Raw genomic sequence first — 25104 nt, 5'->3', positions numbered from 1 at the left:
GTTACTTTTAAAGGATTGCATTGGAAAGAAAGGCTAGAGATTATGAAAATGTTACAGTGGTATTTATTCATAAAGTATGTACAAAAACAAAACATTCAGTATTTACATTGTATCCCAGTATAGCATATCCTTCTCATATACAAGTTATTCAACATTAGTTCTGAAATATCAGCACTGCTTGGAGACATGCAATGTACTGTAGCTTCCCAGTCACAACAAACACAATTCAATGGATTGGTTTTTTAAAAAAAGAAAAAAAGAAAAACAGGAGCAATTGATCCTCTGGATTTGCCTTGGTACACATCTATCAGGTTTGTTCCTGCTCAAGATCCAGGTCCAAAGTTACCAGCTTTCTCTGCTATCTCCAATGCACCCTTCAAATTCTGATCAAAGAGTTCACACCTGTAACAAGAGAGGGCAAAAAATATATCTCACCATGGTTGCTCATCAATGACTTGGCTAACTGATGAAGACTTGTGACAGAGACAGAGAGCAGATATTTGACATGTGACAGTTACCTGATAGGCATCTCCAGAGAGTAGAAGGGGTTCTTGAGGGCAAAGTCTGAATAGATCTCGTAGATCTTCCTGAGGAGTGCGTCAATGCCAGACTGACGGGGGTCTGCCAGCACAATGAACTTTACACCTAATTTTTTAAAAGTTGACACAGGCAGATTTCGTTTTTTAAACCAAGAGCATTGCATGTAGGCATCGCACACAGTGACTGATAGCGGTGTATGAATGCATGGCTTTACCAGTGAGTGTCTGAAAGCAGTGCAGTTTAAACATATCAGTCTCCAGCATCTCAATTCCTGAACTGCCAACTTCAGGGGACAGCTGTGAACCAATAGCAAACAACCTAGGAAAGAGTACAACACAACATGCAGCAAGATCATGGAAAAGCAAATGTCACCATCCATAAAGGATTTATTAATGTTAGAAGCTGACAGCTGTAATCACTTAAACTGTAACTACTTACGAATGAAACATTGAAGCCAGCATCAGTTTTTCATTGGAACTCAAACGAGCCCTTCCGAACCGTATGGACACCGGATAGTTTGTTGAGTCTTTCAAGTATTCGACGATCTCCTTCCCGTCCGCCGTGAACTTGCCGTTGACATCCACTCCATTGATGGACAGTAAAGCATGGCCCACTATATTAATAGAATAATGCTTGCACAATGTTAACAATAAATAGAAGCATGCACAATGCAACATTTGAGTTCCAACCATGACATTCACAACCAGTTATCACTATATAATTTTTGTAAGCCTTGATGTGATCACTTGACTGTGGCTGACAACCTACTGTACCTCGGATTCCATCACGTTGACCAAATGATACAACAACTTTCTCATCGTGGATCTTTAAAACCAAATCTAAAGGATAGCTGAATGTTTTCTCTGCTTCTGCTCTCGGTACATAATTGTCATACTGGTAAATTAATCCCCCAGCCTTATTTACAACGTACACACTGAATATCGCCATCTTTGCCTTTTTCTTCACAGCTGACAAAATTGTCACGTGACAGGAAATATTTGAGTCAAAATCAAGTAAAATTTTCAACAGAGGTAACTTTACCTGCGTGTTCATTCGTATGATTTTTTGTTTAAAGATTGCATCTATATTTATTTTGCAGATCTGTTTATTATTCATGCTAAAACCAATAAATAGAAAAAAGGATAGCAAAACAACTACATTTCCCAGTACCGTACTTCAACATCCGCATGTACGGGTTCTCTTAGAGGCTGGTTCACGGGTTGAAGGTCCTTTCACTCCGACATCTTGACGGTGGGACATCATGGTAAGGGCATAGCGTGATTTTTCATTAAATTCGATGGCGAACAAAACATTTTACTCGGAAAATGACAGTCTGGATAGAACCGGATGCGTAGTTGGAAAATATTATTCGTCCGCAGCGTCCTGACCGTGGTTATGGATGGAATAACTCCATTTGATATTCCAGTTGGCCATGCTTCGTAGTTAACGTTACATGCGGCTGGCAGTACTGATGGTGCACTGCATGATCAGCCGACCATAAGATCATGTTGCCTATCGTGGCCCCTTTTGTAGAGATCTCAGTCCGACATTTCCCACACAAAAGAATCAATTGATCAGATTATGCAAACTGCACGCCAGTTCTCTGCAGACCACTGTTGGCCTAACTGAAGCCGGTTGTTGACTAACAAGTTAGCTTTCAACATGTAGCTAGGCCCTAGTTAGTTAGCTTAGGCTTATCTAACGTTTTAAATTTGTCACACTAAAATGTTCAAGGTTAACATCCTATTTGGTTCAATTCCAATTGAGGGACTCGTGGCTACCTGAATTCGCTAACCAACGTGTTACTCTTATCTTCTGTTAAGAAGTTAGTGCACTTAAACATTTCCAGCTAACGTTAGCTAGTTTTGGTAAAAGTGTGTTGGTTAAGTCAGCATTAGTTGGATAATGGTACTGCGATCTGTATTATTCCAGCCTCCTAAGGACGCCAAAGGGAAGGGGAAGGATTCCGGGAAGTCCAAAAAGGACAAGGATCCAGCCAACAAATCTGGAGGCAAAGCCAAAAAGAAGGTATGTCCTGGTATCTTGATCTTTTTGGGGGCGTTTAGATATTACTTTGTGGTCATACTGGTTAAACTGTCAGGAGTGTGAGCAACATCAACAACCTCTCCATTTCCCCTGAGCAGAAGTGGTCCAAGGGAAAGGTGAGAGATAAGCTCAACAACCTGGTCCTCTTCGACAAGGCCACCTACGAAAAATTGAACAAGGAAGTGCCCAACTACAAGCTCATCACACCAGCAGTTGTGTCTGAGAGGCTAAAGATCAGAGGCTCTCTGGCCAGGGCTGCCCTCCAGGAACTGCTCAGCAAAGGTAAACTCTGAACCCTACTCTGATTCTCAAGCAGTGTTCACTCGTAGTGAAAGTGCGTATAGTACATGTTTGTCAGAATAGGCAGGCACCCTTTTGTATGGATTCCTTTCTGGTTCACTGCGCTGTCATGTCTATCTACAATATTATCTGGTTCAATTTTGAGCTTTGCTACAGTGAACCCGAAGTTTGAGTCTACAAGGCACGGACTCTCATGGGTCTGCCGCAGAGCCAACTGGTAGATACTTTTACAAAGCTGTTAAGCCAGCATTTCAACAACTCTTACTACAAAGTGAACATGTTTTCTAATGTACATCAGTTCTGTTCTCTTTAAAACATCACTTCTAACCCCAGTCGGCAGAAGTCCTCCTTCAGGGGAAGAAGATACAAGCATTTCGCTTCACCCACAATAACATCTGCTAAATATGTGACCAATAAAATTTGATTTTGAAGATACTGTCGTTTTGGTAAACATTGGCACTGATCAGTGACTACCAAGACTGGCACTGCAACTTGATGTCTGCTCTTTCAGCATCATGTCTTGTGGATATTGTCTTAACTTGTCAGGGCAGTGAGTGGGTCAGTTGGTAATGTGGAACCATAGAATTTCAATATCTGTACAAAATAACTGACACGTTCCATTCTGCCACCCCTCTAGGCATGATCAAGTTGGTGTCGAAACACAGATCGCAGGTGATCTACACACGTAACACCAAGGGTCCTGAGGAGGAGGGTGGCGTTGTGGTTCCGGACAAGCCTGAGAAGCCAGAGAAGCCTGAGAAGGCAGCAAAGGCAGCAAAGGCAGAGAAGGAAGAGAAAGCATAAACCGGTATGTGTTATGCTAGTAGGCCTGATGGAACTAGCCTACGTTCTATTAAAAAGAACTGAAGATTCCTCACTGCAATTCACTGTTGCTGATATTACCTGATGTTAACAGGCCAGGTTGGAGGACTACTGCTATGAATCACATCTAAAACCATCTTGTCTTCTTCAGGTTGTGCTGTTGTGATTCCTGCATTCAGATGTGTGATGTAAGGTGAATAAAATTCTGAAAAGATACATTTGCCGTTAATTTTTTTATTTCCCTTGTAGTATTCTCTTACTCTCACTGATGTCTGTGTACTCATAATTTTGAAGAGACTTTATAGCTCCAGATGTAGGGCAGAGATTCATTCATATTGTTTCATGACAACTCTAATTGATATATTGTAATGTACACAGCAATTGATCTAGCAATATCCAGAAGGTAATGCCATTCAATCCACACAGGACTACAAACCTTGACTTTGAACAAATTGGGGTTACAATATCACATAACAATGTTGCCTGTGCATAAAAACACTAACTCACTTGAACTTCATTATGACTGTCATTGGCAAATAAAATCCAGGACAAATAACACAACCTGCCATTGACTGTTGGTTGTTTTTCAGTCTTGCCCTCACATCAAATCAGTTAGAAAATGTCATCCTGGTGGGAGAGGACAGGGCTGTGGAGTGCAACATGAAACTGAAGTGTTGTGGTGGTATTACGCTGTCAAAATGGTGCTTTGGGGACAGAAGACGAGCGGGCTGAGGCGTCACCCTGCCGAGGATGTGTTTACACCTCATTTAGTGTGTTGTGTTCAATTAGTATCAACGCTTCCCTTTGTAATGGGACTTGCCCAACCCTACCTTTGTGCTTTCACTTGAGCTGTATTTAATTTTGTCACCCATTAAATTCAGTAGGACATCCAAGTTCATGCCATGATCATGTTCCTGCATTCCATATAAGGTGGATTGTTTCCAATGCTTTTCTCGTAGGGCTACCCGGGATCCTTGGAACCCTACCGTAACCTTTTTTACATTTCAACTTCAATGGGGGTTCGGGGATGTCCCAAGGATCCAAGATAACAAGGGACCAATGCGTTTCTGCTTTCATCCATTTTAGTCAACAATGGATGTATGTATAGAGCTACAGGCAACTGAAGGGTATGAACTAAAACTTCTCTGCAGTCTGCCTCAGCTTAGGGGCTTAAGCTAAGGGTGTGAGATGCAGGGTAGCCTGATTGATGCTTTCGCTTGTCATTGCACAGCTCTACCTCGAGCTGGCTGCAGGACGCACACTGACAGATTCACAACCTCATCTGCCACTATGATGTCCTCTGGCATCCTGCCACGGAGAGAGCAAAAACATTTTTCCTTTTAAAATAAATAAATATTATAGTCCTTTTCATAAGTGATTGATTCATATGAATAACTATATGTATGCTACGGCGGCCAAATGTAACAATATGCACGTGTAATTGTTTATCTCACCAACTCCGGAATAACTTTCATTTAGTTTATTATCCAGATTTGTTCATTTTGAAACTAAACCATCAGATCAAATGGCACTTTTGTGTTGAGTGGTGGTTTAAAAAAAAAAAAAAAAGTATCCACATCAGCTCTGGACTAGAGCACTTTTTTTTTTTTTACACATTGTCAAATTACCAAAACATGCATTTAAATTAATCTATTTTACCTAAAAACAGATAAGCACATGCACCCAGCCATTTGTGTGTTTGTATTCACTGGTAGCAATTTCTCATGTCTTCAGATATGACAGTAGGATGAATCAAGGTTGAGTGAAATTATACAAAGCTCTATGCATAACTTCCCCACACTGCTTCCATTTCAACTTCTGCTACAATAACACACCCCTATCAATACAAGTTTTGTTAGTCTTTTGTACAGGATACGCATGGTAAATATCGTCCAACGAAATGCTTACTTGCAGGTTCCTTCTAGACAATGCAACACCAATAATACAAGTTAAGAATAATGACAGTGGAGGCTGCTGAAGGGAGGATGGCTCATAATGGTTGGAACGGAGCCAATATAATGGCATCAAACACACATAAACCATGTGTTTGATGTATTTCATACCATTCCACTTATACTGCTCCAACCATTACCACAAGCCCGTCCTCCCCAATTAAGGTGCCGCCATCCTCCTGTGTAACATAATGTAAATTGTAGTAGAATAGAATAAACATTTTAGCATGAGTATTTAATACATGCTGTAAAGATGTGGTCTGCCTGTCTCTTCTGTCACTGACAGCCCTCCACAAGATCAACTAGGTCTACCTGTCATACTGAAGCTGTCAAGAAGACCACCGCCAAACTCCCATGTCAAAGCTATAACTGAAGCCTCGTAAATTAGACTCAAGCGCATGCTTTTCCAGACACACTGTTATTCATGAAAGCTACGGGCACAAATCAGATTCCAGATAACTGATTTCCCCCGTCGACACTTTTGAATGTATTTCCCAGAGTCCCAGACACTGCTGTATCAATGAGCAGTGGCTGCTCAGAGAGACACATGATTTGAGAGGATAATCAACAGAAGGGAAGCCCAAGGTAGAGAGAGAGGTACATTGGATATGCAGGAAGTGGGAGCGCCGTCTCGTGGTGATTAGTTGGGGCAGTTCCATGGCTAGATTTATGGCACGCAGCTGTTGAACGCCTGACACATCCGAGGCAAGGGCTCCACCGCTGCTACCCCTTTTGCTGCTGTTGCTTCAGAGGAGCTCTGTTTGCTACCGGAGAGGAAGCTGTGTCTCAGCACACAAAGGTAGGCAACATGCTCTGCTTTCTTAACTACTTAATGTCATTGCTACTGTACGAGTCCGTGCTCTGTGAATATCTGCAGCTTTTGAATGCTCTAGTGTTTCAACTCAAGTCTTTACAGTCTAAACTTTGACATGTCTGTATGTGTCTGGTGGTGACATTGGTGTCCTGTTTTGCTTCTTTGTTTTTATTTTAGATTTGTGATTTTCATAGAAAGAGAATCTTCAATTTAAATGTAAGTGTATTTATTTCCCCAGAATTATTGTTTCATGTGCTGGTAATAATTTTACCATACATGGTCAAGAATATTGAAAGACAGACATTTTTTTATGTCATTTATAATTTATGTTCATTGATTAGTTTTGCTCATGTTATGTCCTGTGGCTCTTTTAAAATGTAGAACCCAATGCTATGCCCTATGTTTAGAAGTGGAAGCATTATAGCAGATGGGAGATATGGACACAGCAGCTTAGACAGAGACAAAACACTTAGCAGAGAACGGAGAGGGCTTGGTTTTCAATTGACTTCTTTCTGACAGCTCATATCTGAGCTCCTCTGAGTATTGTTTTTTCCCCAGCAGTCTTTATAAGTGAATATCCTCCAGCTAACAATTTGAGAAAGTAATTTGTAACTCACTATTAAGTTCTGCTGGTGCCTGATCAGGTCAAAGTGGGGTGCTAAGAGAAGCCTGGAATCTCAATTAGAGTCAGACCCTAGTGATTTAGACAGGCAGTCAGCAGTATACACAGTACTGCTACAGCCCTTTAGCTTCATATGAGTGAAGACAGAACAGGGCAGTAAAAGTAGCATCACTGGTTTGAGGTTAATGGACAAGGGCTCCAAGATAAAAAAGCATCGGTAAACGTCAATGAGGTGAACTCAATACTCTTCATCACAGGAGGACAGTGAAATCTTTTGGGACTATTGGACTTTTGAAATTAGTTTAAAAACCCTTTCATGTGATCGGGCTTCATAAAGAATTGCGTTCAACTACTAGGCTTGTGTTCTGTGAAAGTGACATGACTAGCATTTTGTTTCCTATAGCACATTAGCTGAGGAGGATTCTTTCCATGGCAGTCCAGTGGCAAGGTTGTTTAAGGAATGTTTATTTGGGTTGCTATGATAGGATTGGTCTGTGGCTGGTACTCTGAAACTGGAGCCTGAAAACCTTCAGCCACCAGGCTGCTCCCCCTCTGTTGTTTTAGCAGTAGACATCCTAATGCTTCTCTTTAAATTAATTAGGTAGAGAAGATTCATTAACACCTCAATTAACATTTCAGAGTTATTCAACCTTTATTATTCATTTAGGCACTTTTAGGCACTCTACAAAATATTATTACAGTGTAATAAAAAATAAAAAAAGAAGAAAAAAAATAAAAAGTGGTTGTCCACTTGCTATCATAAGTTGAATGCAACAATTTGCTAAATGATGTAAATGTAATTGTTTTAACATGTATGCACTTTCTTAAATTCTTACTGCCAACACACTACATGGACATCTGTCATTTATATTCTATGGGGCCGTTTTTTAAAGCAAGGGTATAAGCCCTGTGTACATGGTTATTTTCAGTCAGATGTAGTTTGTATTCACTATAAGACGGGTCAAGAGGAAACCAATTTTGGGAACTGTTGAAATCCAATTTGTCATTATGATTTATCCTGATGACTCAGTCAAATTAATAATACAAAGAACATTGGTATGCAAAATAAGCATTTCACACAACAAGGTTTACTTCCACAATTCCCTTGTCGAGGTGATCCTTTGGTTAGGTATTTTTGTTACATCATTTGTGTTGTTGTGAAATAAGGGCTATTTATCACTGCTGGGCTGTGGAGACAGTGTGACAGGTTCCTGGGGAGAGGTGGATCCTGGTGGGGAGAGATACTCTGTATCCTTTATGCCAACACGCTTGCTGCCTTTGCAAGTTTACATGTTTATGGTAACAGCGGCAGGTAGATTAGTGGTTAAGAGCGTTGTGCCAGTAACCGAAAGGTCGCTGGTTCTAATCCCCGAGCCGACTAGGTGAAAAATCTGTCGATGTGCCCTTGAGCAAGGCACTTAACCCTAATTGCTCCTGTAAGTCGCTCTGGATAAGAGCATCTGCTAAAATATAAAAATGTAAAGCAGGAAAAAAGCTTTTTGAATCCACAATGACTAGGTGTTTATCATCTTCTCTGAAAAATCTCTTCCTAGGGGACGGACCCAAGCAGGGAGCATGTATACTATTCATCCATTTACCTTTGATATAGTCACTAAGATATACAGTTGAGGGAGCAACATGTTGATATTAATTAATCATTCATTTATCTGAAAAGCCTTTGGCAAGTTTTTTGGAATGGGAGGTTACACATTTTGAGTTTTATTTTCCACAGAAAACTTTAAAACTTTATTTTTATACCAAATGTCTTAACAAACAAAAATGAGGAGTTATAATAAAAAACAAAGAGCTATAATAGTACCACACATTACCAGTTAACTCCCCCAGCCTCTCCAGGTAAACCTTATCATTACATTTACATTTTAGTCATTTAGCGGACGCTCTTATCCAGAGCGACTTACAGTTAGTGAGTACATACATTTTCATACTGGCCCCCCGTGGGAAACAAACCCACAACCCTGGCGTTGCAAGCGCCATGCTCTACCAACTGAGCTACAGTGGACATTACTGGTTGGGAGCCAGCCAAATTACACTGAGGTGCTGTACTGGCTTAGCATCTGTTCATGTCAGGATAGAATTATAGTCCACAATGAAAAGTTGATCTTTAAACATGATGAAACCATGTTTACTCCTGCAATGAGGCAGAGCATCTGTCCATATGTAAATCTACCAAGCTGCTATGTCTCCATTCCAGACTGGCATGAAACAAATCAACCAGACAGTCAGTTTACCATTTGTTTAGTTTTTGTCAACAAGTTGAGATGTCAGTATGAAGTAAACAGCAGATCTTGGGGAAACTTCGATGATACAGAAACTATGTTGTGTGGAATGGTTTGTTGATTAAATGTGTGCATTTTGCAGTATTGGTGTCGACCATTGGAGGCTGGTGAGGGGAGGACGGCTCATAGTAATGGCTGGTGATGGAGTAGATGGAATAGAAAGAAGTGTTTCATTCCATTCCATCTACTCCATTCCAGCCATTACTATGAGCTGTCCTCCCCTCACCAGCCTCCACTGGTGTCGACAGAGATTAAATGAATTGAACAGATTCATTCATTTGTATCACCTTTATTGGTCACATTTAATCATTTTGTCTGTGTATTCTTTACACAGACACTCAAGGAGCGTTGAACATGATTCTAGGATTCAGTGTGGAGATTATTTGGTGAAAGGGCTTGTTTCATTGTCATTGTTCGTGAAAGGCATTTTATTTAGCTACTGCCTACAACTCAATACATTTTCTTCAGGCATTGACTTGAATGAAAGTATAAATGTTGATTAATAAATTAAATATGATACCAGCTCTGGCTCCATTCCTGTAGGGCAAAAAGCTATATGACTATGTGCTCAGCCCTCACAGCCTATATTCTCAGCGCATCCTTGTGAAATATATGACTCATGTTGTCTCTGCTCTTATATGACATAAATATGAAGAAGCAGCAATGCCTTTGCCATTTAGATCTCTGGTACTGTTGATTTATAGGACCATGCATTCCGATAGAACCCAAGAATCACGCTCTGTTCAGTTCTATTTGGTCTGGACTTAAAACGAAAGCCAGTGGAATGAGGACGAGTTTTCTCTCTCTTACTGTTAGCCATCTTTAAGTAGATGTGGGAAATATACTAAAGTTTTCCATCCGTGTTCTGGCCAGATATCCAGCAGATCATTAGTGACGGAGGTGTTTAGAGTCATAAGAACAGGCATTGTACTGTACATGGTTGCTAATGCTATGAGGCAATTTCCATAAGATGAAGCATGATGATGGTGATTATAAAGAGCTGCCACTTCAGGTTGATGTATAGTCGATGTCAGACATGTCCATTGATCTAAACTACCTATTTCCATGTCCCTGTGTATTCCCCAGCAGATGGTGAGGGAGCAGAATGTCACCACCACCCAGGACAGCAGTGTCCCTGCCCCGGTCCCTGACTCCATCTATAAGATCGGGATCTACGGTTGGAGGAAGCGCTGCCTCTACCTGTTTGTCCTGCTGCTCATCATCATCCTCACCGTGAACTTTGCCCTCACCATATGGATCCTCCAGATCATGTGGTTTAACACAGTATGTGGGGTCATTGACATCGCTCTCCAAAGACCACTTAGCTCTAGTTCATTAATAACACATGCTGCCTGACCTTTACAGTAGACTACATACAGATTGTTGGGTGCTTGTATGGACAAAACATAATATAATCTTTCCTGCATCAATGAAAATGTGAGATGTTTGTTAATGAGACCTTGTCCACATTCTGATTGTGCCCACATTTTAGACAGGTGTAGACAATCAAAGGACACATTGTGATCTGATTGTGATCAGATCATCCTGCCCACCTCCTTAGGTAGTCAGACATGCATTGTGTCTGGATATCTTACAAGTGTAGACAGATCTGGACAGAGAAACCATTAAAATCATCATTGTTCCACCCTCTAAAATCCTTGACAGGTGGCACCATTAACTGATTACATCAATATGTATCTTACAATAAATAAATATTATTTTACAAGAATAGCTGTGAAATAATTTACATATAGGAAGAGACCAGGAAATCTGGTCACAATGCAGACGTATAACAGACACATTTTAATACCATGTGTAGACACATTTCTGGAAATGTGGGCACAATCAGAAAGTAGACAAGATCAGGACAAAGGACTCATGTTAGCACCAGGTATAAACGGGGCTTAGGAGTAACTGAAACAACACAACGCACCCTGGGAATATAGTGACTGCATTGGCAGAGAAAACACATCGATCTCTGCTGCTTTAGTTTGAGTTTACCCTCAGTCCTGGAGGGTATAGCCACATGTCTCTTATCCTTGGCATCCAATGGCTGCCTGGTTGGATGAATCAAATCCAATATTTGCCCTCTAGCAAGGTAAGCTTAGTTATATACACTTTTCATGATTCCTCCATCCTTTTGGAATATAGCCTGAGAGAAGTAGTTATTAGATGGAATTGAAATCAGAGATTCTGCTTTTGTTTCACGGCCCCATGTAGCTCAGTTGGTAGAGCATGGCGCTTGCAACGCCAGGGTTGTGGGTTCGTTTCCCACGGGGGGCCAGTATGAAAAAAATGTATGCACTCACTTAACTGTAAGCCGCTCTGGATAAGAATGTCTGCTAAATGACTAAAATCTAAATGTAAATACTATTGGATCATTATCAGTCACTATTGCCTGGGGTGCTATGAATCATATATTCACTGCAGTGTGGTTAACTCCCAACACTGTACCCAGCAGAGACCATCACCTAAAAAGATTCACTCACCCTCCAGAATTAGAAACAACACATGATGTCACAAAAATCCTTGGGGACACTATGGTTATGGTTAGTGAGTTAATTTCTTGTAGGATACCCTGTGCAATGCCTTTTCTCTGATGCATTGCTGAGAAAATTATTTCTGCTTGTCATTTCAGGAAGGGATGGGACATCTAAAAGTAACATCGGACGGAGTGAGGCTTGAGGACGGCGAGTCAGAGTTCCTCTTTCCTCTCTACGCCCAAGAGATCCTCTCCAGAGAGGTAAGCAAACAGGCTCCTCTTCCTTCTTCTCTTCCTCATCCTCCTCCTCCTCCTCAAACACCCACACCCAGTCCAATAGGTTTGTGTGGAATAAAGTGGTATGGCTTCCCAAGCTCTGACTCACTGTCAGGAAACCATAGAAATCAAAGTTTGTTGAGCGGTTCCAGTTAAGAACGCTGGGCAATTACATCAAAACAACTTTTCTGAGGTATAGTCATTAAATACTGTGTATTTTGATATCACTCTCTTGCATAGTTGGGAAATGTGTCTTACTCAATAAGCTTTGGCAGTCCCTGTGGATGCACAGTGCAGCGAGTTCCTTATTAACCTCCTGAATATTTGTGGTGGAAAACAGTTGATGGTGTGCAATCCAGCAGCAGATGGTAACACTTTGCAGCAGTTGTTTACATGTTATGGTTTTTCCTCATTGTGCTTTGTGTCCCCTCACTCTATCTTTATGAGCTTCATTAAAAGGGCAATGTATTCACCATTTATAGACTGACACATTCATCACTGAAGTCAACAGTTTCTAATGAGATTCAGTGTTCATTATACACAACCTGCTTTTCACGAGTCGGCCAAATAGGCTACATCTCTTTAGCCCATTGTAACTAAATCATGTTTTCTGGAAGGTAAGAGTGATGACCAGGTACTTGAACCTGTGAGCATAACGATACATTTTGTAGCATTTATTGGCAATGCATCATTTTGGATTGTGCCCCATGTTCAATTACAGTCCTGTCCAGTGATATCTGATAATGACGTGCACAGGGTGCTCATTGTGTCACGTCTCCTCCTGTTGCTCCCCTCCGGCACTCTGATTCGCCGGTCTACTGAGCCACCGGTCTGAGCGCACCACCTCGGCAACACCGGAATGGAAATCCAACGCACCCTAATCACCTCCAGCGCACCTGCACCTCATCATCTCATCACCACCCCTGTTTAGCCCTGGACTGTTCTGGATGATGTTGTGTGTGATTGTTAAGCTTTGTGTAGTTTATTCTATGTTTGTTATTTCTCTTTCTCATTGTTAAGTAAACCTTGACCTTGTTAATTCCTGCGTCCTGCCTCTTCGTATACTCAGTACTCGTCACACATTGATGATCCAAGAGTTATTGTTTTCCAGGACTCCTCTCTCCTGGTGCACTCATCTGAAAACGTCACCCTCAATGCCCGCAATGAAAATAATGATGTCACAGGAAGTCTATCCGTAGGTAAGAGGACAGAAAACACACACTTGCACACAAACAGCATGCTGGCAATGTTAATAAATTGCACTATTCTACTGATATATGGAGACTTCAGAAATGTCATTCATGGACTTGTCCTGCAGCTGTACTGTATGTAATACAACATTAGCAATGTTAAAACCCCATTTAATCAAAACACAGCTTTCTATCATCAGTACCAGAATGGGCTATCTGTTACACCAAGGCCCTCAGGCCTACAGAGACGACTATTTGTGCACCTTTTTATAGCTGTCCAGCGGGGTTCGTTGAGGAGTGTGCCATAATTAGAAGGGTAACAAACGACTAAACGAATTACGGTGTTTCACGAGGCTGTTATGTATTCTTGGTTGTTATGCCATAAAAGGCATTGACCTATCTATGTGACTCTCTGAAGGAAGTTTAAGGCTTTTAAAGACCAGTTATTTGGTCTATTCCCCCTCAGACGTAAGTAGTTTGGAAAGAACATCTTGTTCTGTTCTTCTAAAGAAGATGGTATTGAAGTGTATTAAATATCTCACTTCCCAGAGTCAGTTTTACAGTAGGTATACCTGCACCCTGGCTTTATTTCCTATTAGAGGTGACAAAGTGGAAAAATTCATTCAAATGTTAAAGCTGCGTGCATTGTTTACATGTTTTAGTGATACAGCATATGATATCTCAATTATGCTAAGCCTATGTCTCCTAGTCCCACTGCTTTGACTGCTTCTGGTTTCTAATAATTCTCCCTGGTGTCATTTCAGGTCCAGATGTGGCCCAGGGAAATGCACAGAATTTTGTCATCAGCTCCAACACCAAGATGCTGTTTTCTGCCGACGACAAAGAGGTGGTTGTTGGGACAGACAAGCTCCGAGTCACAGGTACAATCATGTCTGCAGTTTCAGTGTCACACCACTTAGCCATACATGTGTATACAGCATTCCAGATAGGACCTACAGTGCATTCGGCAAGTATTCAGACCCCTTGACTTTTTTCCACGTTTTGTTACGTTACAGCCTTATTCTAAAATTGATTCAATCGTTTTTTCTCCTGCTCAATCTACACATAATACCCCATAATGACAAAGCATAAACAGGTTTTTAGAAATATCTGCAAAAATAAAAAACGGAAATATCACATTTACATAAGTATTCAGAGCCTCTCCTCAGTACTTTGTTGAAGCACCTTTGGCAGCAATTACAGCCTCGAGTCTTCTTGGGTATGACGCTACAAGCAAGGACATTCAGAGACTTGTCCCGAAGCCACTTCTGCGTTGTCTTGGCTGTGTGCTTAGGGTCGTTGTCCTGTTGGAAGGTGAACCTTTGCCCCAGTCTGAGGTCCTGAGCACTCTGGAGAAAGTTTTCATCAAGGATCTCTCTGTACTTTGCTCCGTTCATCTTTCCCTCGATCCTGACTAGTCTCACAGTCCCTGCCACTGAAAAACATCCCCACAGCATGATGCTGCCACCACCATGCTTCACCGTAGGGATGGTGCCAGGTTTCCTCTAGACGTGACGCTTGGCTTTCAGGCCAAAGAGTTCAATCTTGGTTTCATCAGACCAGAGAATGTTGTTTCTCATGGTCTGAGTCCTTTAGGTGCCTTTTGGCAAACTCCAAGCGGGTTGTCATGTGCCTTTTACTGAGGAGTGGCTTCTGTCTGGTCACTCTACCATAAAGGCCTGATTGGTGAAGTGCTGCAGAGATGGTTGTCCTTCTGGAAAGTTCTCCCATCTCCACAGAGGAACTCTGGAGATCTGTCAGAGTGAGCATTGGGTTCTTGGTCACATTCCTGACCAAGGCCATTCTCCCCCGATTGCTCAGTTTGGCCGGGCGGCCAGCGCTAGGAAGAGCCTTGGTGGTTCCAAGTTTCTTCTATTTAAGAATGATGGAGGCCACTGTGTTCTTGGGGACCTTCAATGCTGCAGAAATGTTTTGGTACCTTTCCCCAGATCTGTGCCTCGACACAATCCTGTCTCGGAGCTCTACGGACAATTCCTTCGACCTCATGGCTTGGTTTTTGACATGCGCTGTCAACTGTGGGACCATATATAGACAGGTGTGTGTGTGTGTGTGTGTGTGTGTGTGTGTGTGTGTGTGTGTGTGCCTTTCCAAATCATGTCTAATCAATGGAATTTACCACAGGTGGACTCCAAGTTGTAGAAACATCTCAAGGATGATCAATGGAAACAGGATGCACCTGAGTTCTACTGCGAGTCTCATAGCAAAGGGTCTGAATACTTATGTAAATACGTTTTTTTTGTTTTTAACACATTTGCAAAAATGTCTAAACCTGTTTTCGCTTTGTCATTATGGGGTATTGTGTGTAGATTGATAAAGATTTTATATTTATTTAATCTATTTTACAATAAGGCTGTAACGTAACAAAGTGGAAAAAGTGAAGGGGTCTGAATACTTTCCGAATGCACTTTACAAACATTGTTTTCATTAATCTTCTTGTAATTTTAAAGGAATGAGAGCAATGTGCTGAATCACTGAGTTTTTTTCTTACATATTAAAGTCATTACTTTTTATTTGACATCATAATTACTGGACTGGATCAGTTTGACTTTTTCAGAAAAGTTGTTCTTGAAAAGGTATTGAAAGTCAGAAGCTCATTCATCTGAAATTACAGGAAAGGTGACAAACACTGCTTTTTAATTGAAGTTTATTTATAATTAAAGTATATTTATAATGTAAATTGAAGCTAACTAATGCTGTATGCTCAAGTTGCCTATTTTCCTTAAATATCTTAGTTGTGTCCAGTTTTAGAATTGATGAGAGGTCAGTGCCCTCATGCTGTGTGGGGTAATTAGCTGAAGAGAGTGCCCGTTGATAGCTTCATTATATCTCGGTCATCTGGAGCCTGACGGACCGCTGGACGGTGACGGTCATTTCACTTTAGCAAGACACTGAAGCTCTATAATGCAACAGCAGAAATCCTGAGCAGAAGTTAACACAACCTTGGCCAGAAAACCATGCACCAACAGAACAAAGCTAAAGATGTGTATACTGTTGAAATAGCACTCTAAGACCTAGTGAGGCTCTATAGTGTGATGTCTAGTGAGTAGCTTTGCATGCTATGGTAACATACGATTGGCAAAAGTTGATGGTATTGAAGATGTAATTAGATGGCCAAGGGAGCTGTCATCCACAGTGATTAAAGCACTGCAAACATTCCCTCTTTCCTTCAAGCCAGGTGGTGGGAGGTGACTCTGAGCCTGTGCATATGTCATCCTCTCACTAACACCAGTTGACAAGCAACTAGGGAAACTATTAAATAATAATAAATAATATGCCATTTAGCAGACGCTTTTATCCAAAGCGACTTACAGTCATGCGTGCATACATTTTTGTGTATGGGTGGTCCCGGGGATCGAACCCACTACCTTTGCGTTTCAAGCGCCGTGCTCTACCAGCTGAGCTACAGAGGACCACATTGACTGCCAAGAACTGTAGAACCACTCACAGTACATAGCATAATTAAATAGAACACTATTTAATGACTGTAAGTCACTTTGGAAAAAGCGTCTGCTAAATGGCATATGATATTATATTACAATATGTATCTCCAATGATGTTTCATTGTAATTGACTATCAACTTAATGAGGAGCACCTTGTGTGTTGGTTTTTATTTAGGTCCAGAAGGTGCCCTGTTTGAACACTCTGTAGAGACGCCCCTGATCAAAGCTGAGCCCTTCAAAGACTTGAGGTAGATGTTGGATCTAATAATCACTGACCTCTTGGAAGAGGCCGATATGAAATATTAACTCATAATTTCATGCAACTTGTTGTTTCATCACAGTCAGTCATATGTGGAACTGATCAAACTGATGTTCTCCTGTGTGTTTCAGGCTGGAGTCTCCAACCCGCTCTCTCAGCATGGATGCACCAAAGGGAGTCTTTGTCAAGGCACTGGCCGGGAACATCGAAGCGGCATCTAACATGGATGTTCTATTGCATTCCAGTGAAGGACTGGTGAGGCAATGTGTGATTTACTTGCTATTGACTGACAGTACTGTACTTACATTTTACACTACATGTGACAGAGACATGTACATTGGACGCAGATGCTAAGCTACAGGACTGTTTTGCTAGCACAGACTGGAACATGTTCCGGGATTCTTCAGATAGCATTGAGGAGTACACCACATCAGTCACTGGCTTCATCAATAAGTGCATCAACGACGTCATCCCCACTGTGACCGTACGTACATACCCCAACCAGAAGCCATGGATTACAGGCAACATCCGCACTGAGCTAAAGGGAGGAGCTGCCGCTTTCAAGGAGCGGGACTCTAACCCGGACGGTTATGAGAAATCCCGCTATGCCCGCCGACGAACCATCAAACAGGCAAAGAGTCAATACAGGACTAAGATTGGATCGTACTACACCGGCTCTGACGCTCGTCGGACGTGGCAGGGCTTGAAAACTATTACAGACTACAAAGGTAAACACAGCCGCGAGCTGCCCAGTGACACAAGACTTCCAGACGAGCTAAACCACTTCTATGCTCGCTTCGAGGCAAGCAACACTGAAGCATGCATGAGAGCATTAGCTGTTCCGGATGACTATGTGATCACGCTCTCCGTAGCCGATGTGAGTAAGACTTTTAAGCAGGTCAACATTCACAAGGCCGCAGGGTCAGACGGATTACCAGGACGTGTACTCCGAGCATGTGCTGACCAACTGGCAAGTGTCTTCACTGACATTTTCAACATGTCCCTGACTGAGTCTGTAATACCAACATGTTTCAAGCAGACCACCATAGTCCCTGTGCCCAAGGACACTAAGATAACCTGCCTAAATGACCACCGACCCGTAGCACTGACGTCTGTAGCCATGAAGTGCTTTGAAAGGCTCACATCAACACCATTATCCCAGAAACCCTAGACCCACTCCAATTTGCATACCGCCCTAACAGATCCACAGATGATGCAATCTCTATTACACTGCTCTTTCCCACCTGGACAAGAGGAACACCTACGTGAGAATGCTATTCATTGACTACAGCTCAGCGTTCAACACCATAGTGCCCTCAAAGCTCATCACTAAGCTAAGGATCCTGGGACTAAACACCTCCCTCTGCAACTGGAACCTGGACTTCCTGACGGGCCGCCCCCAGGTGGTAAGGGTAGGTAACAACACATCTGCCACACTGATCCTCAACACGGGGGCCCCTCAGGGGTGCGTGCTCAGTCCCCTCCTGTACTCCCTGTTCACTCATGACTGCATGGCCAGGCACGATTCCAACACCATCATTAAGTTTGCCGATGACACAATAGTGGTAGGCCTGATCACCGACAACGATGAGACCGCCTATAGGGGGGAGGTCAGAGACCTGCCCGTGTGGTGCCAGGACAACAACCTCTCCCTCAACGTGACCAAGACAAAGGAGATGATTGTGGACTACAGGAAAAAAAAGAGGACTGAGCACGCCCCCATTCTCATCGACAGGGCTGTAGTGGAACAGGTTGAGAGCTTCAAGTTCCTTGGTGTCCACATCACCAACGAACTATCATGGTCCAAACACACCAAGACAGTCGTGAAGAGGGCACGACAAAGCCTATTCCCCCTCAGGAGACTGAAAAGATTTGGCATGGGTCCTCAGATCCTCAAAAAAATTATACAGCTGCACCATCGAGAGCATCCTGACTGGTTGCATCACCGCCTGGTATGGCAACTGCTCGGCCTCCGACCGCAAGGCACTACAGAGGGTAGTGCGTACAGCCCAGTACATCACTGGGGCCAAGCTTCCTGCCATCCAGGACCTCTATACCAGGCGGTGTCAGAGGAAGGCCCTCAAAATTGTCAAAGACTCCAGCCACCCTAGTCATAGACTGTTCTCTCTGCTACCACATGGCAAGCGGTACCGGCGTGCCAAGTCTAGGTCCAAAAGACTTCTCAACAGCTTCTACCCCCAAGCCATAAGACTCCTGAACAGCTAATCATGGCTACCCAAACTATTTGCACTGCCCCCCCACCCCCACCCCATCTATTTATGTATAGTCACTTTAACTCTACCCACGTACATATTACCTCAACTAGCCAGGGCCCCCGCACATTGACTCTGCACCGGTACCCCCGCACATTGACTCTGCACCGGTACCCCCGCACATTGACTCTGCACCGGTACCCCCCTGTATATATAGCCTCCCTACTGTTATTTTATTTTACACTTTTTTTGTTGTCGTTTTATTTTACTTTTTTTATTAAAAAGTACATGCATTGTTGGGTAAGGGCTGTAAGTAAGCATTTCACTGTAATGTCTACACCTGTTGTATTCGGCGCATGTGGCCAATAAAAATTGATTCGACTTACTCACTGGCCTTGATATCTATAAATAGCAGTGATGCTGTCCCCTAGTGGCATGTAAATGTATGTATTTCAGCAGTGGTGTGTTCTGCGTCTGACCCCGCCCTTTGTGTGTTGTCTGTGTAGGTGATTCTGGATGCCGAGACGGTGCGTCTGCCTAGTCTCCCCCTGGGACATGGAGGGGTGTCTGGAAATGCTCAGGGACTCTACGAAGTGTGTGTCTGTCCCAGCGGAAAGCTGTTCCTGTCCAAGGCTGGGGTCACCTCTACGTGCAGCAAAAGCCAAGAGTGCTAGCGTGTGTCTTTGCCATCAGATTATACCATGGTGAATGAAAATGCCTTCATATTGGGTACTCTGAAACACTTTCAAATGAATCCTCAAAAAAGCAAAAAAACAACCACAACTTTTCATATCTGAACAAAACTGCCAGTTGAACTGCAGACATATCCTCCTAAGTAATTTATCCATGGTGCATTTATTGAAGTTTGAGAATATTTTACTATGTAACTGAAACAGTGACATGACAACTTTATACCACATTAATAAGTGGCTTACTCATGCAGTATAGTTGTTGATAACATTTTATGTTTACACTGAGTTGAGATTATTGTTTATTTTATAATTACAGTATTATGGCTGGGCAATGAGGAGCTGGTTAACAGATTACATCCTATGCAATATGTTTTTTGTGGTGCAATAATATAGGACTTTATGTGGGCCCAATTTCCTGGACCCAGATGAAGCCTAGTCCACAATGGAGAATCTCCCATTGAAAGTGATTTTTAGTGTAGGCTTAATCTGGGGCCGGGAAACCGGCCCTTAGGGTATTAATATATTGTGCAAATGGAGAGAAAAGCATGATATGATCTAGTCTGTAGATACACTGAGTATACCAAACATTAGGAACACCTTCCTAATTAGATTATAGTCAGTCAAACTAATCTGTATATTGGGCGCAACTTTGGTTTTAGAAGTGGGGGGAACATATTCTTTTTTTATCCAGTCGGATAAACACTCCAAACAGCCTACCCGACCGCTCGGAGGCGTCCACATGGTCCTAAAGCACACAGTTGCCTCGTTTTGTATCACATTCCAATGATAAAACTGGGGGGGGGGGACAAAAATGCAATTTCAGAATGTGGGGGGGACATGTCCCCTTTGAAAGTTGCGCCCCTGATTGTAAGTAATAACTTTTTGGTAACTAAGCCCCTTTTTCTACTTACCAAAGTCAGATGAACTCATGGATACCATTTGTATATCTCTGCATGCAGTTTGAAGGAAGTTTTAAGGTACTTTCTGGAGCCATTGCGAACTAGTGCAATGACTGGAAGTGTACAGGAACAGCTAGCATGCATTTTCATCACTCTCTCAAATGTGCTATATTTTCTTTATCAATACATGATTGTGTTTCTATCTCCTGCCTTGGTATAGGTCAATAAATTAAGTAGGCTATGATGTCACACTCCTAATCCTATTGCACTGCAATACTGTAGCCTACCCATAGCCTACTGTCACATATCAAGGCTACCGGTCTATTTACTTTCGTACATGCTTGGCTATTGAATTAGCGATTGATAAATGGTAGCCTACTATTTGTTGTGTAGTGCAAATAATTTAAACCAGTTATGTCAGAAAAGGAGACGTCCTGCATTATGATTATGATTTCGGCCTATATAATAAAAGTAAAATAAACACAGACGACATGCTGCTATGCAATCTCCTTACCAATGGCAAATGCATCTGTTTTATCATTAGGCCTATGTTTGAATATTTTTATTAGCCTACCATCATTATAATTCCTGTGCATCAAACACCTCCCATTTTCCCCAAACAAACAATAAGCCTATTTTTTGTGCACATGAGCCTTTGATAAATGAGGCCCCTGTAGCCTACTTCCCACAATAAGTTGAGTGAATTTTGGCCCATTCCTCCTGACAGAGCTGATGTAACTGAGTCAGGTTTGTAGGCGTCCTTGCTCGCACAAACTTTTTCAGTTCTGCCCACACATTTTCTATAGGATTGAGGTCAGGGCTTTGTGATGGCCACTCCAATACCTTGACTTTGTTGTCCTTAAGCCATTTTACCACAACTTTGGAAGTATGCTTGGGGTCATTGTCCATTTGTAAGATCCATTTGCGACCAAGCTTTAACTTCCTGACTGATGTCTTGAGATGTTGCTTCAATATATCCACATACAGTGGGGAAAAAAAGTATTTAGTCAGCCACCAATTGTGCAAGTTCTCCCACTTAAAAAGATGAGAGAGGCCTGTAATTTTCATCATAGGTACACGTCAACTATGACAGACAAAATGAGGAAAAAAAAATCCAGAAAATCACATTGTAGGATTTTTTATGAATTTATTTGCAAATTATGGTGGAAAATAAGTATTTGGTCAATAACAAAAGTTTCTCAATACTTTGTTATATACTAGGGGTGTAACGATTCGTTTTAACAACGATTCGATTTGTATCACGATTCGTGGTTGTCGATACGATTCAAGGACGATATTGGTTCATTTAGAACGATACGATCCGAAATGATTCAGTGACTTGAAATCGATTCAGTAACCTTTTAGCCAAAAATTCAACCAGTGTGACTGAAATAAATACCTGGATACTGGACAGTGCAGGTGAAGTTTCCTAGATTCCTGTTTCTTGTAAGGACCGCAATGGTGGCTTGATAATTTCTCGCTCGTCGGCTTCTCCTCTGTCGTCCGCCATGCTATGTTTTGTTGTCTTTGCGCCTTTGCGCTGCTGCTGGCGCGGGGCGATGACGTCACGGATAGGCAGACTGAATCGAGTAATGTTTAAAGCCTTTATAATTAAAAGTGCTAAGAAAAAACATTCATATAAAGTCTGACGTGCTTAAATCCAATGGGTTATTTCCTAGTATCGATACAATCGATTTATTACATTTTAAAACGATGTTAGATTGATATATGTTGTCCAAAAGGCCAACTCGCCGAGCACAGATCGATGTAGTTGGATCATAAGAATATAAATCGCTACATCGATGTAGTAGATGGATCGTTACACCCCTATTATATACCCTTTGTTGGCAATGACACAGGTCAAACGTTTTCTGTAAGTCTTCACACACTGTTGCTGGTATTTTGGCCCATTCCTCCATGCAGATCTCCTCTAGAGCAGTGATGTTTTGGGGCTGTCGCTGGGCAACACGGACTTTCAACTCCCTCCAAAGATTTTCTATGGGGTTGAGATCTGGAGACTGGCTAGGCCACTCCAGGACCTTGAAATGCTTCTTCCGAAGCCACTCCTTCGTTGCCCGGGCGGTGTGTTTGGGATCATTGTCATGCTGAAAGACCCAGCCACGTTTCATCTTCAATGCCCTTGCTGATGGAAGGAGGTTTTCACTCAAAATCTCACGATACATGGCCCCATTCATTCTTTCCTTTACACGGATCAGTCGTCCTGGTCCCTTTGCAGAAAAACAGCCCCAAAGCATGATGTTTCCACCCCCATGCTTCACAGTAGGTATGGTGTTCTTTGGATGCAACTCAGCATTATTTGTCCTCCAAACACGACGAGTTGAGTTTTTACCAAAAAGTTCTATTTTGGTTTCATCTGACCATATGACATTCTCCCAATCCTTTTCTGGATCATCCAAATGCACTCTAGCAAACTTCAGACGGGCCTGGACATGTACTGGCTTAAGCAGGGGGACACGTCTGGCACTGCAGGATTTGAGTCCCTGGCGGCGTAGTGTGTTACTGATGGTAGGCTTTGTTACTTTGGTCCCAGCTCTCTGCAGGTCATTCACTAGGTCCCCCAAAATGATATTGTGATCATTTTGACCCCACGGGGTGAGATCTTGCGTGGAGCCCCAGATCGAGGGAGATTATCAGTGGTCTTGTATGTCTTCCATTTCCTAATAATTGCTCCCACAGTTGATTTCTTCAAACCAAGCTGCTTACCTATTGCAGATTCAGTCTTCCCAGCCTGGTGCAGGTCTACAATTTTGTTTCTGGTGTCCTTTGACAGCTCTTTGGTCTTGGCCATAGTGGAGTTTGGAGTGTGACTGTTTGAGGTTGTGGACAGGTGTCTTTTATACTGATAACAAGTTCAAACAGGTGCCATTAATACAGGTAACGAGTGGAGGACAGAGGAGCCTCTTAAAGAAGAAGTTACAGGTCTGTGAGAGCCAGAAATCTTGCTTGTTTGTAGGTGACCAAATACTTATTTTCCACCATAATTTGCAAATAAATTCATTAAAAATCCTACAATGTGATTTTCTGGATTTTTTTCATAGTTGACGTGTACCTATGATGAAAATTACAGGCTTCTCTCATCTTTTTAAGTGGGAGAACTTGCACAATTGGTGGCTGACTAAATACATTTTTTCCCCACTGTAATTGTCCTTCCTCATGATGCCATCTATTTTGTGAAGTGCACCAGTCCCTCCTGCAGCAAAGCACCCCCACAGCATGATGCTGCCACCCCCGTGCTTCACGGTTGGGATAGTGTTCTTTGGCTTGCATGCTATCCCCTTTTTCCTCCAAACATAACGATGGTCATTATGGCCGAACAGTTCTATTTTTGTTTCATCAGACCAGAGGACATTTCTCCAAAAAGTACGATCTTTGTCCCCATGTGCAGTTGCAAACTGTAGTCTGGCTTTTTTATGGTGGTTTTGGAGCAGTGGCTTCTTCCTTGCTGAGCGGCCTTTCAGGTTATGTCGACATAGGACTCGTTTTACTGTGGATATAGATACTTTTGTACCTGATTCCTCCAGCATCTTCACAAGGTCCTTTGCTGTTGTTCTGGGATTGATTTGCACTTTTCGCACCAAAGTATGTTCATCTCTAGGAGACAGAACGCGTCTCCTTCCTGAGCGGTATGACGGCTGCGTGGTCCCATGGTGTTTATACTTGCATACTATTGTTTGTACAGATGAACGTGGTACCTTCAGGCGTTTGGAAATTGCTCCCAAGGATGAACCAGACTTGTGGAGGTCTACAAAAACATTTCTGAGGTCTTGGCTGATTTCTTTTGATTTTCCCATGATGTCAAGCAAAGAGGCACTGAGTTTGAAGGTAGGCCTTGAAATACATCCACAGGTACACCTCCAATTGACTCAAATGATGTCAATTAGCCTATCGGAAGCTTCTAAAGCCATGACATCATTTTCTGAATTTTTCCAAGCTGTTTAAAGACACAGTAAACTTAGTGTATGTAAACTTCCGACTTCAACTGTATGTGTTCTACTACTTTAGGGAATATTTATAGTTCTTTTTTTTTTTTAGCTTCTTAGTTATCTTGTCACGACCTTGACTGTAATATAGATTCTAATGTGTTACTGTTCACTGTTAACCCATGTTGTATTGCTTCATGTGTGTTCGCTTGTTGTCCTTACACAGTACAGCATGAACATTTTAAATATTCTAAAATTGTCAGTGAAGTTGATGTTTTGATAAATTGTGGAACATGT

The 25104-nt window shown here is 42.2% G+C and overlaps 3 protein-coding genes across 7 annotated transcripts; 2 read left to right on the top strand and 1 right to left on the bottom strand.

The window, feature by feature from the left end:
* Positions 1-45: 45 nt before the first annotated feature.
* trappc4 (trafficking protein particle complex subunit 4) lies at positions 46-1519 on the bottom strand. Its single transcript, XM_041878571.2, has 5 exons — positions 1314-1519; positions 979-1153; positions 755-858; positions 519-645; positions 46-402 (listed from the first exon to the last, which is right to left on the bottom strand). The coding sequence occupies exons 1-5, from the start codon at positions 1486-1488 to the stop codon at positions 324-326; spliced, it is 660 nt and encodes a 219-aa protein (XP_041734505.1). The 5' UTR covers positions 1489-1519; the 3' UTR covers positions 46-323.
* A 179-nt stretch (positions 1520-1698) lies between these two features.
* On the top strand, positions 1699-3924 carry LOC121568034 (40S ribosomal protein S25). 2 transcript variants are annotated; one of them, XM_041878573.1, is made up of 5 exons: positions 1699-1804; positions 2473-2568; positions 2685-2868; positions 3524-3694; positions 3860-3924. In XM_041878573.1, the coding sequence occupies exons 1-4, from the start codon at positions 1802-1804 to the stop codon at positions 3688-3690; spliced, it is 450 nt and encodes a 149-aa protein (XP_041734507.1). In that variant the 5' UTR covers positions 1699-1801; the 3' UTR covers positions 3691-3694; positions 3860-3924. The 2 variants fall into 2 exon arrangements, with proteins under 2 accessions (XP_041734507.1, XP_041734506.1); XM_041878572.1 differs by having other exon boundaries at positions 3524-3924.
* Positions 3925-6373: 2449 nt separating this feature from the next.
* LOC121568031 (gamma-sarcoglycan-like) lies at positions 6374-20681 on the top strand. Of its 4 annotated transcripts, none has more exons than XM_041878567.1 (9): positions 6374-6459; positions 6652-6690; positions 10483-10677; positions 12032-12136; positions 13263-13350; positions 14106-14222; positions 16979-17051; positions 17194-17317; positions 19782-20681. In XM_041878567.1, exons 3-9 carry the CDS (start codon positions 10483-10485, stop codon positions 19947-19949), a joined length of 870 nt encoding a protein of 289 aa, XP_041734501.1. In that variant the 5' UTR covers positions 6374-6459; positions 6652-6690; the 3' UTR covers positions 19950-20681. The 4 variants fall into 4 exon arrangements, with proteins under 4 accessions (XP_041734501.1, XP_041734498.1, XP_041734500.1 ...); XM_041878564.1 differs by having other exon boundaries at positions 10480-10677; XM_041878566.1 differs by lacking the exon at positions 6652-6690.
* Positions 20682-25104: the final 4423 nt, after the last annotated feature.

Source organism: Coregonus clupeaformis, chromosome 6 (assembly GCF_020615455.1).
Source record: "Coregonus clupeaformis isolate EN_2021a chromosome 6, ASM2061545v1, whole genome shotgun sequence".
NCBI lineage: Eukaryota > Metazoa > Chordata > Actinopteri > Salmoniformes > Salmonidae > Coregonus > Coregonus clupeaformis.
Note: the sequence above shows the minus strand (reverse complement) of the source record. Positions and strands in the feature narration are given on the sequence as shown.